We start from the raw sequence: 18,375 nt of genomic DNA, 5'->3' as shown, positions 1-18,375 counted from the left end.
TTAGTTAGATGGCTGTTTTTGATGGGCCGAAGGCTGCATTTTTTTTTCTGTGCTGTGGACTTCTAATGGCAGTGCCTCTGGGGAGGGAGTTCCAGGATTTTGACCCAGTAACACTGAAGGAATGGTGATATGTTTCCGGTGAAGAGGACAAACAGGCTGGGTCACTTCTTTTTGAAAAGTGGAAGGCTGAGATGGCACTAATGAAGTTTTGATGGTGGATACAGATCGTTCCTGCTCTCAGGAATGAGTGAAACATGAGACCATCAAGGAGGAAACTCAAAGTGCTTCTTCGCCCAGAATCTGGTGAGACAGTGATACCTTGTTACTGGCAACTCAGGCAGACAGATGCAGATGTGTTTAAGGACTGGGCAGATGGCCCTACAAGGGGAATGGAGAGGTGTGAGTTACACTGATCACATTGGAGAGCTGTTTTTAAACCATTCGGCCCAAATCTGCGCTCTCCAACTAAACTGGGAAAGCGAAACATGCTGGGTGTAGGGGGATTCTCTGCAGGAGCAGTGTGTGTGACTGGGATTGGAAGAGCTAGATGACTTATCCCATGGTAAGTTGCTCCGATTTAGTGCATCACGTGGTCAATTCCTGCCCCTCCTTCAATCACTGCCAAATTGAGCAGTTGCTTTCAGTGTTTTTCTGTGGAATTGAATTTGTTGAGTTTTCTCTTCCAGCGTAGCTACCTCAGTTAGCCGACTTGCTAACGTTACCATGGTGCCTCTCCTTTTCAGACGTACACAGGCTCAATCCTGGTTGCAGTGAATCCCTACCAGCTGCTGCCAATCTACACGGCTGAACAAATCCGGTATTACACCAACCGAAAGATCGGTGAAATGCCACCGCACATCTTTGCCATTGCTGATAACTGCTACTTCAACATGCAGCGAGCTAACAAGGACCAGTGCTGTATCATCAGGTCAGTAAAGACCGCACCCCGATCACTCCACATTGCCACTTCTCGCCGCCTCCTGTTTTATCAATCACAAATCGCTGGGAATTGGAAACTAAAGGGCAGCACGGTGCCTCAGTGGTTAGCACTGCTGCCTCACAGCGCTAGGGACCCGGGTTCAATTCCAGTCTCTGGCAACTGTCTGTATGGAGTTTGCACATTCTTATCGTGACTGCGACTTATCAGAGTGCTTTGGTTTCCTCCCACAGTCCAAAGGTGCACAGGTTAGGTGGATTGGCCATGCTAAATTGGCCCATAGTGTTCAAGGGTATGTAGGTTAGGTGCAATTAGTCAGGGGAAATGGAGGCTAGTACAATTGCAACATTTTTAGAAGGCATCTGGATGGGTATATGAATAGAAAGCATTTGGAGAGATATGGGCCAGCTCCAGGCAAGTGGAACTAAATTGGGTTGGGATATCTAGTTGGCGTGTTGGACTGAAGGGTCTGTTTCCGTGCTGTGTATATCTCTGACTCTCTAAGGTAGGGAAATGGGTCTAGGTGGGTTATTCTTTGGAGGGTCGGTGTGGACTTGTTGGGCCAAATGGTCTGTATCCACACTGTAGGGATTCTATGAATCTATGAAAGAAAAACCCCAAAAACATTGGAAATATCTGTTGCATTTGGCAGCAGCTATGGAGAGAAGATGGTGCTCCCATCATTGGCAATCCTCTCAGCAGTGAGGATCCATGTGTTTGTGTTATTTTGAGTTCTTCCATCTGGTACGTTCAATCCTGGCTACATCTTTTGCCATTGACCAGCAAAGAGGAACAGTGCATGGAACCTTCTCCCTTTCTGGTGACCTCAACTGTCATATTGAGAGAACTTTATTTGATGGTTTACAGGAAAACCATAGACCAGGAGTAGGAATCGGCCACTCTGTCATCCAGTGTGATCATGGTTGGTCATTCCATCCCCTGTTCCCACTGTCTCCCCATACTCTTTTTAGATCGCTTTATCCCCAAGTGCTCTATCCAATCCCTTATTGAAATAAATAGTGTTGACCCTTCATGCTTTCTGTGGTAGTAAATTCCATGGGTTAGGTTTGTGGATGTCGAAGCTTTCTGGTGGATAGTGGGTGGCCGGGTGAATGGTGGTTGATGGTGAGTTATGTTGAGTTATGCTGGTAACCCTGGGTGCTACAGCAGAGTTTACACACTAACCATTCCTGTTAGTAAGTGGTGCTTATCCATACATATTGGTGTCAGGTGTTTGTCTCATGTCCAGGACAGTGTAAATCAACCCATTACAAGTTTAAAACTTCTCCCAAGGCAACTGCAACTCCTGGAGTCACATCAGGACTTTCTCAGGGTTCCAACTTACAGCAGCAACTTAGTGTTCAGTGTGTCGCCCCTTCCCAGTACAACCAGACTTATTCCAGGTTCTTATGAAAGGTCACAACCTGAAATGTTAACTGTGTAGGTGAGAGAGAGAGAGACAGCTTCAGCCTGCACTGCCCAGTATTGCCAATCACACTGTTTCTGATTTTATATCCTCTGCTTTTTGCCCTGTTGGAGAAACAGACTTGGTAACAGCCAAGGGAATGCGAAGAAGGTTCTGACACTTTGGTTACACCTCGCTCAGGGTAACATGCTAGAATTGCGAGCCCCACTATCCTAGACTCACGAATGTTAAAGATTTTATCAAAGTTCACAAAATGGACGTAGGTTTGCTTGCTGAGCTGGAAGATTCCTTTTCATACATTTTTGTCACCCTACTAGGTAATGTCTTCAGTAGACCTCTGGGTGAAGCACTGCTGATGATTCCTGCTTTCTATTTATCTGTTTGGGTTTCTTTAGGTTGGTGATGTCATTTCCTGTTCTTTTTCTGAGGGGATGGTAGATGGGGTCTAACTCTGTGTGTTTTCGTTTCGGTTGGAATACCATGCTTCGAGGAATTCTCATGCTTGTCTCTATTTGGCTTGTCCTAGCATAAATGTGTTGACCCAGTTGAAGTGGTGTCCTTCCTTATCTGTGTGTAAGGATACTAGTGAGAGAGGGTCATGTCGTTTTGTGAGGGAGGACAATGTCATCCACAAAATGACATGACCCTCTCTCACTAGTATCCTTACATACAGATAAGGAAGGACACCACTTCAACTGGGACAACACATTCATCCTAGGACAAGCCAAACAGAGACACGCACAAGAATTCCTAGAAGCATGACATTCCAACCGAAACTCTATCGACAAACATATTGACTTGGACCCCATTTACTCTACCCTGAGAAAAAGAACAGGAAATGACATCACCAGCCCAAAGAAACCCAAACAGATAAATAGAAAGCAGGAATCATCAGCAGTGCTTCACCCGGAGGCCCACTGATGTTTCCTAGTAAGGTGACAAAATGTCTGAAAATGAACCTTCCAGCTCAGCGAGCAAACCTACATCCAGAACCTCAACCCGAGCTACAAATCTTCTCAAAACTCGCTAAGTTCTCAAAATCCCCAATTTTTCCGTCTGATCAACTGCAGTTAACAATAAACATGAACCAGGTTTCTGTACTTATCAGCACTGACAACTTATTTTTCAAGAAATTTAATTGCTTCTGTGTAGTCAGAACCTGTGAACTGTTGGTCATAAAACTCTACTACGCAAAACTCTTAATCCCCTCCTCATCCGTTTTTCACACTAGTCTCTCGAACTCCTGATACAAAAAGTCTTCCTCATCTGGCACCCAATCCTGATGCTCCCAGGCAAAGCATGTATTGTGGACAAGTTGAGATATCGACAGATGGGCACATGGAGGGAGACAGTGCCAGAGGGAGGTAGACAAAACAGCACAAGTGTGATGGATGGAGGGGATATCTTGAAGCAGCATTTCAAAAGTTCCCAGTCCTTGGATTCCTTCACTTTCCCAAATCCTTCAGTCCATTGACTTCTCCACAGGAGGCATCGAGGGCTTCACAAATCCTATTAACTCTGGCTTCATTGGTTAAACTGCAGGAGCTGGTGGTCAAAAATAAACCTGCCTTCTTTAACTCCTGGATATTCACACCGCAGGGAGAGAGTGAGGCATGTTCCACCTCCCTTTTAGACGTCCCAAGACTTCTCTTTTTATATTGTTCACACCCACAAGCTGTCCAGCTAGGAGTACGCTCTCCTTTTGGTTCCTGCAACGAGCAGATGGCCTTCAGATTGTGGCGTAATGAGTAGTTATGGCTGCGTAAACAACCTGTTGCTGATAACTAATCTTACTTTGTACAAGGATCACCCCCTCTCCTCCTCCACCACCCACCACCACCAGGAGCTGGACAGTCACCTCTTCCACTACCCCCACCATATCCCTGCCCCTGCTTCCCCTCCACCCCAATCCCAACAGCTTGCATGTGATTTAAGTTCCAGTAAATGTTTTTTTTTCAAAAGTACAGTGAGTTCTTCCTTATTCCTTTGTTCTTTTTAAAAAAAAAATCCTTTTTTTCAGTTCAGAAACAAAAGCAAAGTGAAATAAACCAAATACGGTCTTTATAGTTCGTTTAAAAAAAAACTGTTGACTCCAAATCTAAAGTGATTGTAAGTGGCCATTATTCTTGGCCATTGGGAAGAATCAAGATTGAAGCACATTGGGTTTGGATTTATTTCTGCCCAAACACCAAGGAGTAAGGCACACATTGATCTCTCAATTTGTCCACCATACATGTTTTGCCTGCGAGCATCAGGATTGAGTGCTAGATGAGGAAGACTTTTTTTGTTTCAGAAGCTAGAGAGACTGGTGTCAAAACTAAATATATAGCCTTGTCTCCTCTACAATGCTTTATTGCAATGTTTCCGTTATTGTGGTACCTGATCCTTGGTAGGATCTAGCCTGCAGCAGGAATACAGCAGAAAATCATCCGTTTCTACAATTGTGTGGTCTTTGTGTAAAGAGTAACTAAAATTCTATCCACTGAACAGACAGTTGGGAATGGAGTACTGTTATACTACCCTGTTGCTGGATTCAAACAGGTTCCCTACCATTATCAATTATTGGTCCGTCTGTGATTTAGGAAGGGATGGTCCTTAAATGATTTGCCTCGCCTGTAAAGTCATAAGAAAATGGAACAGAATTGGGCCAACTGGCCCCTTGAGCCTGTTCTGCCCTTTTAATAGGATCATGTCTGATCCGCCATTCTTCCTGTCCGCTTTCCTCCTCTTCCTGTCACCCTTGGTCCCTCGACTGATCAAGAATCTCTGTCTTAGCCTTAAATATTCACAAGGATTCTGCCCCCACAGCTCTCTATGGCAAGGAGTTCCAAAGACACATATCCTCCTCTTCTCCATCTTGGTGCCCCTTCATTCGGAGACTACACCCTCTGGTCCTGGACTCTCCCATGAAGGGAAACCTCCTCTCAGCATTGACCCTGTCAAGCTCCTTGAGAATCTGGGATGTTTCAACGTGATCACCGCTCATTCTTCTAAACCCCACTGAGTAAAACACCAACCTGTTGAGCCTTTGGTCAGAAGACAATCCTGCCATTCCGGGGATCATTGTTCTGAATTTGGATGATGCGTGTCCCAGGGATCAACCTAGTGAACTGCCTCTGACGAAATAATATCTTTCCTTAGATAAGACCATAAGATGCAGGAGTAGAAGCAAGGCCATTCGGCCCATCGAGTCCACTCCACCATTCAATCATGGCTGATGGGCATTTTGATTCCACTTATCTGGAATCTCCCCGTAGCCCTTAATTCTTTGCGAGATCAAGGATTTATCAATCTCTGCCTTGAAGACACCAAACATCTCTGCCTCCACTGCATTCCGTGGCAATGAATTCCACAGGCCCACCACACTCTGGCTGAAGAAATGTCGTCTCATTTCCATTCTAAATTGACCCCCTCTGATTCTAAGGCTGCGCCCATGGATCCTAGTATCCCTGCCGAACGGAAACAACTTCCCAGCATCCACCCTCTCCAAGCCATGTATTATCTTCTAAGTTTCTATTAGATCTCCCCTCAATCTTCTAAACTCCAATGAATACAATCCCAGGATCCTCAGCCGATCATATGTTAGGCCTACCATTCCAGGCGAGACACGGGAAAATAAAGGTCCAAATCTGCTCCCTATGCCTCAGATGGGATCTCACCAGCACCTTGTACATTTGCAGTAAGATTTCCTTACTCCTATACTCTGACCCTGTTGAAATAAGGGCCCATGTTCCATTACCCTTCCTGATTACTTGCTGTCCATGTGCTAGCTTTTTCTGTTTTGTGCACAAGTCCCTTTTGCCACTTACCTCCATTTACGTAATATTATGTTCTTCTGTTCTCCCTTCTACATTCACATTTTTCCACATTATACTCTAGTTGCCACTTACTGAACCTATCTATATCTCTAAAATGCTTGTAACCCCCTCGCAGCTTGCCTTTCCATCTACTTTTGCGCCAACTGCAGGTTTGGCTGCAATACATTTGTTTCCTTCCTCGCAGTCATGAACATGATGCCATTCCACTGTAGTCCTGCATTAATTGGGATTGCGAAGCTGCAGTCCCAATCTGATCTCTGTGGCACTTGAGGTGCTGGAAGGTCAGAATTGAAAAGGGTGGCGCTGGAAAAGCGCAGCAGGTCAGATAGCATCCAAGGAAGCAGGCAAGTCAACGTTTCAAGGATAAGCCCGTTCATCAGCGATACAATTAAAACAAGTTGACTGGTGTGAAGGGTTTTTATAAGCTAAAGATTGTCCTTTTCTAAGACACAAGAAATAATGAGAGCTGACCCTAATACGTGATATGGGGAGAAGCAGGACTTCTGAATTTGTGAATGCTCCTTCTCTGTATCACTGGACCAAGGATTCAGGTGGGTCTCCTGTGACCAACATTGCTAGTGAGACAAATCTGGAAGCCCCACTGTAGTAATGTCAGTTACCCACCCACCCCCATTTGTAGTAGCGTCAACTCTTTTTTTTTTTTTTCTTCCCCACCATTGTAGTAGCATCAGCGCTTCCCCCATTGTACGACGTCAGCTCTCCCTGGTTTAGCTGTGACCAAGGGAGGGATATGTGCAGGCTCTCAATTGGGTTGGAATTCTGACAGGACAATGTACAGGAGATTTTCACATTTTTCCATCCTGTCTCTACCTGTCCCGGATCTTTTGTTCAATTTCCATCCCTCTTCCCTTGTCCAGGGTCCTGCTCCGATGCCATATCCCTCACCTATTCTGTTGTTACTGAGCGTGGGCAGCATAAATACAGTACAAACCATGTGGGTGTGTTCTGATGAGGTTTGACTCCTTTGATACTTTTGTACTGATGTTGTAAGGGGATATAAATGAGTGTTAGGAGTTTATTATCCAAGTTTGGCTAAAGGCAAGAGGTAGAATGCAAATGTAATCGGTGTTGTGATTTTTGTTTATTTTTTTTCCTTTTTAGTGGTGAGTCCGGGGCTGGGAAAACTGAGAGCACCAAACTGATCCTACAATTCCTGGCAGCTATTAGTGGGCAGCACTCCTGGATTGAGCAGCAGGTCCTTGAAGCAAATCCCATTCTGGAAGGTGAGCTGGGCAAACCGAGTCGAGGTCCTGAGCTCTGAAGCATGCGGTATCCAGCAGAGAATGCAGCTTGGCGCAACGGGAGTGACTTTTTACACAACTTGTATGGTTTAGCAGCCCCGACAGTTAAATGTCGAATCACTTGTTTATCTTTGATATATCCTGCCCTACTGTGAACTGAATAACACCCAGCGTTGTTCTTCTCGTTCACACGTGGGACATCAGCATCTCTGGCTGGTCTAGCATTTAATTCCCATCCTTAGTTGCCCCTCTTGAGAAGGTGGGGGTGAGCTGCTGTCTTGAACCGTTGCAGTCCATGTGCTGTAGGTGCACCCATAATGCCCTTAGGGAGGGAATGCCAGGATTTTGACCCTGCGACGGTGAAGGAATGGCGATATATTTCCTAGTCAGAATAGTGAGTGACTTGGAGGGGATCCTGCAGGAGGTGGTGTCCCCATGTATCTGCTACCCTTCTCCTTCTAGATGGTAGTGGTCGTGGGTCTAGAAGATGCTGTCTAAGGGTGGATTTCTGCAGTGTCTTGCAGATAATAGACACTGCTGCTCCTGAGTGTCAGTGTTGGAGGGAGTGGATACTCTGGATTCTTTTGCATATCAAAGAACTTGATAAGGTATTGGAGGAGGTTAGCACAAGTTTGGACGATAAAATCAGGTTTGTTTTTTTTTGTAAGGATGAGAGAAGAGTGGAGAGTTCAGGAAGTTAATTCCAAAACTTCCAGATAGCTGAAGGCACGGCCAACATTGGGTCTAATGTGATGGGGGTGGGGAGTGACAAAGGACAGAATTGAAGGAACATGAGAGATTACGAGGCTGGGAGAGGCTGTGGAAGTACAGAGGACAGAACAAGACCATAGAGGGACTTTGATCTTGGGCTCAAGCTATGGAAGTACTATTGATTTGAAGTTGTTGAATTTGATGCTACGTATAAGAGATTGTATGCAACATGAGTAATTAAAAGATAAGGTGCAGTGGAACTTCAGTAGAATACAAGAGATGAAAATGGGACAGGGTTATTCATGGTAGTACTTGGGCACTGAACACTGTTGTACAACAGAACAATTGTCGATCTCTCTTTTTTAGTCTTTCCCATACGGAATGGACTGCCTGGGGTTCTGTCTCGCTCTGGCCTGCAGTTGGTTTGAATGAATAAATGAAATTCCTTTATTGTCACTCCAGGACAGGAATACAGTGAAACTTTTTTACAATAGCTGCATTTAATGGTGCCATAGAGTAAAAAAGGGTATGGTGTTATACAAAAGATTAAAAGGAAATCAGTAGCATTTGCTATTGTCTGAGGATAAGTTAGAAATAAGGTAGTTATAATATTGTGAAAAGGATTTACAATACAGTCCAGTAAAGAATTTGAAACATCAGCTCAGCACTTGCTTATTATTTGGTTCCACAGCATTTGGGAATGCGAAGACTATCCGGAATGATAATTCTAGCCGTTTTGGGAAGTATATCGACATCCACTTTAACAAGAGGGGTGCCATTGAGGGAGCCAAGATTGAACAGTACCTGCTGGAGAAATCTCGAGTCTGTAGACAGGTAATTCTTATGACAGGAAGCTCAACGTCCTTTAGCATCTTTTGCAGAAGGGGGAATGGGTATATCTAATCGAGTGATCACGTGCAAGAATGGAAGGCTTTGCCTTTTTTTATAAAATGCTGCCTTTACTTGTACTACATGAGTGAAAATAACTAGGAATACAATGATGACTCGCTCAAATATTGGAGCTCGGAGTTAACTTTATTTGTATCTGTGATTATAGATTTAAAAAGGGCAACAGGGTGGCTCAGTGGTTAGCACCGCTCCCTTGCAGCGTCAGGGACCCGTGTTCAATTCCACTGTCTGGCAACTGTGTGTGGGGAGTTTGCACATTCTCTCTGTGTCTGCGTGGGTTTTCTCTGGTTTCCTTCCACAGTCCAGAGACCTATGGATGAGGTGGATCAACCATAAATTGTCCCAGAGCTGTGCAGGCCAGCTGGATTAGCCATGGGAAATGCAGCATTACAGGGGTAAGGTAGGGGGGGTGGATCTGGGTGGGATGCTCTTTGGAGAGTTGATTTGGTCTTGATGGGCTGAATGGCCTGCTTCCACACTGTAGGGGTCCTATGGTTTTGGGGAAAAATTAAAGCAGTTACGTAAAATAATTACAGGTTAATAAATAATTAATGAACCATCATTTAGGGATTGAAAAGTGAAAACAGCAACTTAGCTAGCTGATAACTTTGCTAATATCTAGCTGGGGAAGTGTATAAAATGCCATTACTGTGTAGTCCAGCAGCCAAAGACTTGGCTAATACCCAGCTGAATTGAGCTATTTGGACAGGCATGCCAAGTGGCTGCCCTTGTGATTTGGTTCTGTTCTTCACCTGCTAGTCAGTCAGGCTGTTGTCTTAGACCTTTTTTAATATTTCAGTTATAGCGTGGATCCCTTTCCAGCATCACCTCCCACCCCTCATTCCTATTCTCCCCACTCTACGCTGTTCCCTATTTTGGGACCGGAGTGTTAGTTTAAAAAATGCACTGTCCTACAAGGCATCTTTGAAAATGTAATGTCTGACTTTGTTTACAGGCTTTTGTTTAAGGCATTGATAAACTTGGATCCACACTGAATTTTGGAACACCTTTTTACACTTCACTGTCCCTTGCTATGTTTTGTATTTGCTGTATCTCTGCACTTTATCACAGTTGAAGACCTGGTCTTCTGAAACTAACCCATCAGATTGTCTTGCTGGCCCGTGTTATTTGTTTTTTTTTTGTTTCTCATGATTTAGTGTTTGTTTTTGCCCCTCCTCTTGCCAGGTTTTATTTGAGGGAAACTGCACCAGTGATGCTTACTCAGTCCAGAGATTTACTTCGAAGGCATGATGGCCAGCATCCACAGAATCTCTGAATTATTGTGGTGGCAGGGGGAGGCCATTTCAGCCCATCAGCTTGAATACCTGGCCTGGCATTTACCAAACTTTCTGATCCTGATGAAGAGCTTTTGCCTGAAATGTAGATTCTCCTGCTCCACGGATGCTGCCTGATCGGCTGTGTTTTTCCAGCATCACACTCTCGACTCTGATCACCAGTGTCTGCACTTTTTTGCCTACCAGCCTTTGTCTTTTCCTCCTATCTCTGTATGCTATTACTTTCCACAAAAACATCTAATTCCCTTTTTTAAAATGCCTCAGTTGTGCCTTTTGCCACATTTTCCTCCCCTCTGTCTTCCAGACAGCCCTCCACTGCACCACCTCCATTCCCCAGTCCACTGCTCCAAGCCCCCACTCCACTCCCCCAAATGCAATAAAGACAGTCCCCCTTGTCCTCACCTACCACCCTCACCAGTCTCCGCATCCAACTCATCATCCATAAACATTTCCACCAGCTACAACTAGACCTCACCACCAAGAACATCTTCCCCTCCCCACCCCCTCTGCCTTCCGCAAGGACTGTTCCCAATGACATTCCTTGGTTTGTGCCACTATCCCAACTGACCCTGCCCAAACCCCTAGGCACCTTCTCCTGCCATCAGAAAAGATGCAAAACGTGTGGATACACCACCCCTCTCTCCTCAATCCAGGGTCCTAAACAGTCCTTCCAGGTGAGACAGAGGCCCACCTGTCTCTTTTCAAATCGAGTTTACTGCATCAGGTGCTCCCAATGTGGTCTTCTCTACATCGGGGAGACCGAACGTAAACTCGGGGAAAGGTCCACCAAGCATCACAGCTGGGCCCGTAGGGACCTCCCAGTCACCGCACACTTCAATTCCCCCAACCAATCCCTTTCGGGCATGACCATCCTCCATTGCTGCAACGAACCAAACCGCCAATTGAAGGAACAACACCTCATCTTCCACCTGGGCAGCCGACAACCCGGAGGACTGGACGTTTGATTTCTCCAATTTCAAATAACCGCCCTTCCCATGCCCCGCCCCCTTCCGTTGCTCTCTGCCACTAACCGGATTCATTCCTGATTGAAGAGCTTTTGCCCGAAACATCGAATTTTTTTTTTCCCCTGCTCCTCAGATGCTGCCTGACCTGCTGTGCTTTTCCAGCATCACTTTATCTTTACACATTCCTCCCATTGATCAACCAGGTCATATCCTCCACCTATCCCCACTTCACCATAAGACATAGGAGCAGAAGTAAGGCCATTCGGCCCATCGAGTCCACTCTGCCATTCAATCATGGCTAATGGGCGTTTCAACTCCACTTACCCGCATTCTCCCCGTATCCCTTAATTCCTTGTGACATCAATAATTTATCGATCTCTGCCTTGAAGACATTTAGCGTCCCGGTATCCACTGCACTCTGCGGCAATGAATTCCACAGGCCCACCACTCTCTGGCCGAAGAAATGTCTCGCATTTCTGTTCTGAATTTACCCCCTCTAATTCTAAGGCTGTGTCCACGGGTCCTAGCCTCCTCGCCTAACGGAAACAATTTCCTAGCGTCCACCCTCTCCAAGCCATGTATTATCTTGTAAATTTCTATTAGATCTCCGCTTTAATCTTCTAAACTCCAATGAATACAATCCCAGGATCCTCAGTTGTTCCTCATATGTTAGACCTACCATTCCAGGGATCATTTGTGTGAATCTCCGCTGGACACGCTCCAGTGCCAGTATGTCCCTCCTGAGGTGTGGGGACCAAAACTGGACACAGTACTCCAAATAGGGCCTAACCAGAGCTTTATAAAGTCTCAGTAGCATATCGCTGCTTTTATATTCCAACCCTCTTGCGATAAATGACGACATTGCATTCGCTTTCTTAATCACGGACTCAACCTGCATGTTTACCTTTAGAGAATCCTCAACTAGCACTCCCAGATCCCTCTGTACTTTGGCTTTACGAATTTTCTCACCGTTTAGAAAGTAGTCCATGCTTGTATTCTTTTTTCCAAAGTGCAAGACCTCGCACTTGCTCACATTGAATTCCATCAGCCTTTTCCTGGACCACTCTCCCAAACTGTCTAGATCCTTCTGCAGCCGCCCTACTTCCTCAGTACTACCTGCCTGTCCACCTATCTTCGTATCATCAGCAAACTTCGCTAGAATACCCCCAGTCCCTTCATCCAGATCGTTAATATATAATGTGAACAGCTGCGGCCCCAACACTAAACCCTGTGGGACACCGCTTGTCACCAGCTGCCATTCCGAAAAAGAACCTTTTTATCCCAACTCTGTCTTCTGTCAGACAGCCAATCCTCAATCCATACCAGTAGCTCCCCATGGGCCCTCACCTTGCTCAGCAGCCTCCCATGTGGCACCTTATCAAAGGCCTTTTGGAAGTCTAGGTAGACCACATTCACTGGGTTTCCCTGGTCTAACCTACTTGTCACCTCTTCAAAGAATTCCAACAGGTTTGTCAGGCACGACCTCCCCTTACTAAATCCATGTTGACTTGTTCTAATCCGACCCTGCTCTTCCAAGAATTTAGAAACCTCATCCTTAACGATGGATTCTAGAATTTACCAACAACCGAGGTTAGGCTAATTGGCCTATAATTTTCCATCTTTTGTCTTGATCCTTTCTTGAACAATGGGGTTACAACAGCGATCTTCCAATCATCCGGGACTTTCCCTGACTCCAGTGACTTTTGAAAGATCTCAACCAAAGCCTCCGCTATTTCCTCAGCCACCTCCCTCAGAACTCTAGGATGTAGCCCATCGGGGCCAGGAGATTTGTCAATTTTAAGATCTTTTAGCTTTTCTAGCACTTTCTCTTTTGTAATGGCAACCATACTCAACTCAGCCCCCTAACTCCCTTTAATTGTTGGGATATTATTCATGTCTTCCACTGTGAAGACTGACGCAAAGTACTTATTAAGTACTCCTGCTATTTCCTTATCTCCCATCACTAGTCTTCCAGCATCAGTTTGAAGTGGCCCAATGTCTACTTATGCCTGTCGTTTGTTTCTTATGTACTGAAAGAAACTTTTACTATCATTTCTAATATTACTGGCTAGCCTACCTTCATATTTGATCCTCTCCTTCCTTATTTCTCTCTGTTATCCTCTGTTTGTTTTTGTAGCCTTCCGAATCTTCTGATTTCCCAGTGCTCTTGGCCACTTTATAGGATCTCTCTCTTTTTCTTTGATAGATTTCCTGACTTCCTTTGTCAGCCATAGCTGTCTAATCCCTCCCCGGATAATCTTTCTTTTCTTGGGGATGAACCTCTGTACAGTGTCCTCAATTATACCCACAAACTCCTGCCATTTTTGCTCTACTGTCTTCCCCGCTAGGCTCTGCTTCCAGTCTATTTTCGTCAGTTCCTCTCTCATGCCCTCATAATTACCTTTATTTAACTGTAACGCAATTACATCCGATTTTGCCTTCTCTCTTTCAAACTGCGACTGAACTCGACCATATTATGATCGCTGCTTCCTAAGTGTCCCCTTACTTTAATGTTTTTTATAAAGTGGCAATTGAATAGGACCTCAGCCCCATCCAGCTTCCCCCACACCCACTCCCAGTCCTGAAGAAGGGTTACACCCGAAATATCGACTTTTCCCCCTCCTAGAGTCATAGAGATGTACAGCATGGAAACAGACCATTCGGTCCAACCCGTCCATGCTGACCAGATATCCCAACCCAATCTAGTCCCACCTGCCAGCACCCGGCCCGTATCCCTCCAAACCCTTCCTATTCATATACCCATCCAAATGCCTCTTAAATGTTGCAATTGTATCAGCCTCCACCACTTCCTCTGGAAGCTCATTCTATACACGTACCACCCTCTGCATGAAAACGTTGCCTCTTGGGTCTCTTTTATTTTTTTTCCCCCTCACCCTAAACCTATGCCCTCTAGTTCTCTCCTACCCCATGGAAAAGACTTTGTTTATTTATCCTATCTATGCCCCTCATGAATTTGTAAACCTCTAAGGTCACCCCTCGGCCTCTGACACTCCAGCAAAAACAGCCCCAGCCTGTTCAGCCTCTCCTTATAGCTCAAATTCTCCAACCCTGGCAACATCCTTGTAAATCTTTTCTGAACCCTTTCAAGTTTCACAATATCCTTCTGATAGGAAGAAGACCAGAATTGTATGCAATATTCCAACAGTGGCCTAACCAATGTCCTGTACAGCTGCAACATTCTTCCCAACTCCTGTACTCAATACTCTGACCAATAAAGGAAAGCATACCAAACACCTTCTTCACTACCCTATCTACCTGCGACTCCACTTTCAAGGAGCTATGAATCTGCACTCTCTTTGTTCAGCAACACTCCCTAGGACCTTACCATTAAGTGTATAAATCCTGCTATGATTTGATTTCTCAAAATGCAGCACCTCACATTTATCTGAATTAAACTCCATCCGCCACTTCTCAGCCCATTGGCCCATCTGATCAAGATCCTGTTGTAATCAGAGGTAATCCTCTTCGCTGTCCACTACACCTCCAATTTTGGTGTCATCTGCAAAACTTACAAACTGTACCTCTTATGCTCATATCCAAACCATTTATATAAATGAGAAAAAGTAGTGGACCCAGCACCGATCCTTGTGACACTCCACTGGTCACAAGTCTCCAGTCTGAAAAACAACTCTCCTCCACCACCACCCTCTAACTCCTACCTTTTGAACTCTCCTGATGCTGCCTGGTTTGCTGTGTTCTTCCAGCCTCCTGCCTGTTACCACATTCCTGGGCAGTGCATCCATATTGTAATAACCTGGTGGAAAAGATTTTTGTTCTCTCATCACCCTTGCTTTGTTTACGCATCGCTTTAAATTTATCCCCCTCTCATTCGTGTTCCTTTTACAAACAGGATCAGCTTCTCCTTGTCTGTTCTGTCCAGCCTGCTCGTGATTTTGGAAGTTTTTAATCTGATCTCCTCTTGCTCTGTCTCTCCAAGGAGACCAGTCTCCATCTCTTCAATCCCTCCTCATCACTGAAGTGTCTTATCCCTGGAACCATTCCTGTGAATTGCTACTGCACAGTCTCTGATGCATTCACATCTTTCCTAGAATGTGGCAGCCACAACTCTACGTTCACAAACAAGTGCCTTGTACAAGCTCAATATCACCTCCTTACTCTTGGCTATATTAATAGTGGTATAGAGGACAAGAACAATGTCTGTTTTATTTACTGCTGCCTCTACCTTACCACCTTCAGTGAACTATGCACATATACATCCAGCTCCATCTGCTCTGCACTCTGTAGACTGGTACTGCCTGAGTTTATGTTGTCTTTCAATGTAGTGTACTGAATTTGTTGTGTAAAGATTTTTCTTGGGAACATACTGTCCTGGTTGTGTCCAGTATCCTGGCCATGTGAAGAAATTCTGGAATTTAGTAGTAGTGAGGCATAAAAGTTACGAGAGGTACGACTGTATATTTTAGAGACATGTAGACTGAAGAGTGGTCACGCTGTAAAAACAAAACCATGAAGAAATAATGATATTTGTATGGGATTGTTTGTTCCTGTCAAATAGGTAACTCAAAAAACATAATCTGTTCTTCGTACAATTCAAAAGACTTCATGATATTTCCAGTGGACTGGGATTAATAGCTGTGTCTATTAGGAATGCTTGACAGAATTTTCAAAAGTTCCAAAACTGCTTATCTCAGGAGGGGGCAGGGGATGGGGCTGAGGTCCTATTCAACTGCCAGTTTCAAGAGACTGTAGGATTTAATTGTCTTTGTCTTTGTGGTGACTGAATAGAGGTTTCTTTGTTTGTTTATACAACTGACAATTTGAGGCCATTTGAAATATTTATTTTTGTGAATGAGAGTTTTAGGTTTCTTTTATCAAATGTGTGTGAGATGGCATTCCTGTGGGTTGCTTGCGGTTTTGTTTTAATCGCTAAACTGTTTTTGACCTGTTGAGTATACGTGATGGGTGGGAATGGAGTGGGGGAGGGGAGGGGGAGGTGCTGGGGGAGGGGGTTGAATGGCCAAACAGTATTGAATAAAACTAGCTGATACCTTTTGGAGACTGGAAGTGAGGCAGTGGGACTAATTTAGTTTGGGATTATGGTCATAGAATCTTCGGCCTAACTCGTCCGTGTCGACCAGATATCCCAACCCAATCTAGTCCCACCTGCCAGCACCCGGCCCATATCCCTCCAAACTCTTCCTATTTATCTACCCATCCAGATGCCTTTTAAATGTTGTAATTGTACCAGCCTCATCCACTTCCTCTTGCAGCTCATTCCATACACATCTCACCCTCTGTGTGTGAAAATATTGCCCTTAGGTCTCTCTTATATCTTTCCCCTCTCACCCTAAACCTATGCCCTCTAGTTCTGGACTCCCCTACCCTGGGGGGGGGAAAAAAACCTTGGCTATCTATCATACCCATACCTCATGATTTTATAAACCTCTATAAGGTCACCTCTCAGCCTCTGATGCTCCAGGGAAAACAGCCCCAGCCTGTTCAATCTCTCCCTATAGCTCAAATCCTCCAACCCTGGCAACATCCTTGTAAATCTTTTTCTGAACCCTTTCAAGTTTCTCACGATCCTTCCTTCTGATAAGAAGGAGACTAGAATTGCACACAATATTCCAACAGTGGCCTAACCAATGTCCTGTACAGCCACAACGTGACATCCCAACTCTTGTACTCAATACTCTGACCAATAAAGGAAAGCATACCAAATGCTGCCTTCAGTATCCTATCTACCTGTGACTCCACTTTCAAGGAACTATGAACCTGCACTCCAAGGTCTCTTTGTTCAGCAACACTCCCTAGGACCTTACCATTAAGTGTATAAGTCTTGCTAAGATTTGCTTTCCCAAAATGCAGCACCACGCATTTATCTCGGCATGGACTGGTTGGGCCGAAGGGTCTGTTAATGTGCTGTATGACTCTTAAACAACCAGTTGCCTGCAGAAATGGGGGAAGACATCCTCCCAACGCACACGTCATCCCAGAAGTGAGCAATGTGTGTAATGGGGCCTGCTGAATATCAAAAGGAATCTATTCCTGGGAATCTGGCCCTTTGGCGGGGACCCCATTCCACCTTCAGTAGTGAGATGATCAGTTTAGTTAATTTGCTGTCCTCCACAAATATGTTCTTCAATTTAATTTCCATTTCTTCCTCTTCTGCAGGCTGAAGGAGAGAGGAACTATCACATCTTTTACTGTATGTTGATGGGAATGAGTATGGACCAGAAGAAGGCACTGGGTCTGAGCAAAGCTACGGATTACACCTACTTAACAATGGTGAGAGCTGGGTGGGGAGGGGTTGCTGATCAGTTTGAGAGACGTTGTATGCATCAATCCTGAAAGGGTAGGATTGAGTGATTAAAGGCAGACTCATAGATTTGCAGGGAAAACTTGCACTTATGTAGTGCCTTTGACAATCTGAAGATATTCTAATTCAATTGGCAGCTCATAGAGTATAATCACTGTGTGGCTGGGCAGCTAGCAGTTTGCACACAATAGGATCTCTCAAGCAGCAACTTGATACTGACCAGATAATCCATACCAACTGGTTAAAGAGTTAAAAATTTAAGACCGAATCTGTTGTTTGAAATAATGTCCCACAATCATTTCCTCTTTGGTTTAGTGAAGGACCTGGCACAGTAGTAATCCACATTCTAGACACTGGTTTGAATCGCACCGTGACAGAGAGTGCAATTTGTACTCGATAAAAGTCTGGAATTGGCCTAATGGTGACCATGTAACCCTTGATTGATATGTCATAAAAATCCATTTAGTTCCATAATTCTCTACAGGGAAGGGAAGCTCTCAGTCCTTTCCCAGCCTGATAACATGTGACTCCAAACCCAAAGCAATGCCCTCTGAAATGCAGCTTTTTGGTTCAAGGGGCGATTAGGAATGAGCGACACTTGCTGGCCTGTTACACCCACACTTTACACAAACAGCTGAGACCATGGATCAATCTAATGCTACATCCGAAAATCAGCTCCTCCAACAATATAGCACTTCCTTTTGTACTGCACTGGAAATTCAGCAAAGATCTTTTGTGCTCAGGTCTCTGG

The 18,375-nt window shown here is 44.8% G+C and overlaps 1 protein-coding gene across 4 annotated transcripts in view; it reads left to right on the top strand.

Annotated features, from left to right (window-relative positions):
- The window catches only part of myo7aa (myosin VIIAa), a 194,659-nt gene that overhangs the window by 28,451 nt on the left and 147,833 nt on the right, over positions 1 to 18,375 (top strand). For all 4 annotated transcript variants that reach the window (XM_087988417.1, XM_087988416.1, XM_087988418.1 and 1 more), the window contains exons 4-7: positions 744 to 928; positions 7,304 to 7,425; positions 8,846 to 8,988; positions 17,480 to 17,593. In XM_087988417.1, coding sequence (XP_087844543.1) covers positions 744 to 928; positions 7,304 to 7,425; positions 8,846 to 8,988; positions 17,480 to 17,593 — 564 coding nt within the window. The remainder of the gene's footprint in view (positions 1 to 743; positions 929 to 7,303; positions 7,426 to 8,845; positions 8,989 to 17,479; positions 17,594 to 18,375) is intronic.

This window comes from Chiloscyllium plagiosum, unplaced genomic scaffold (assembly GCF_037043375.1).
Source record: "Chiloscyllium plagiosum isolate Xiang-an unplaced genomic scaffold, Cpla_swu_hap1 HiC_scaffold_6, whole genome shotgun sequence".
Lineage (NCBI taxonomy): Eukaryota > Metazoa > Chordata > Chondrichthyes > Orectolobiformes > Hemiscylliidae > Chiloscyllium > Chiloscyllium plagiosum.
The sequence above is the reverse complement of the archived record's forward strand: the minus strand, read 5'-3'. Positions and strand labels throughout refer to the sequence as shown.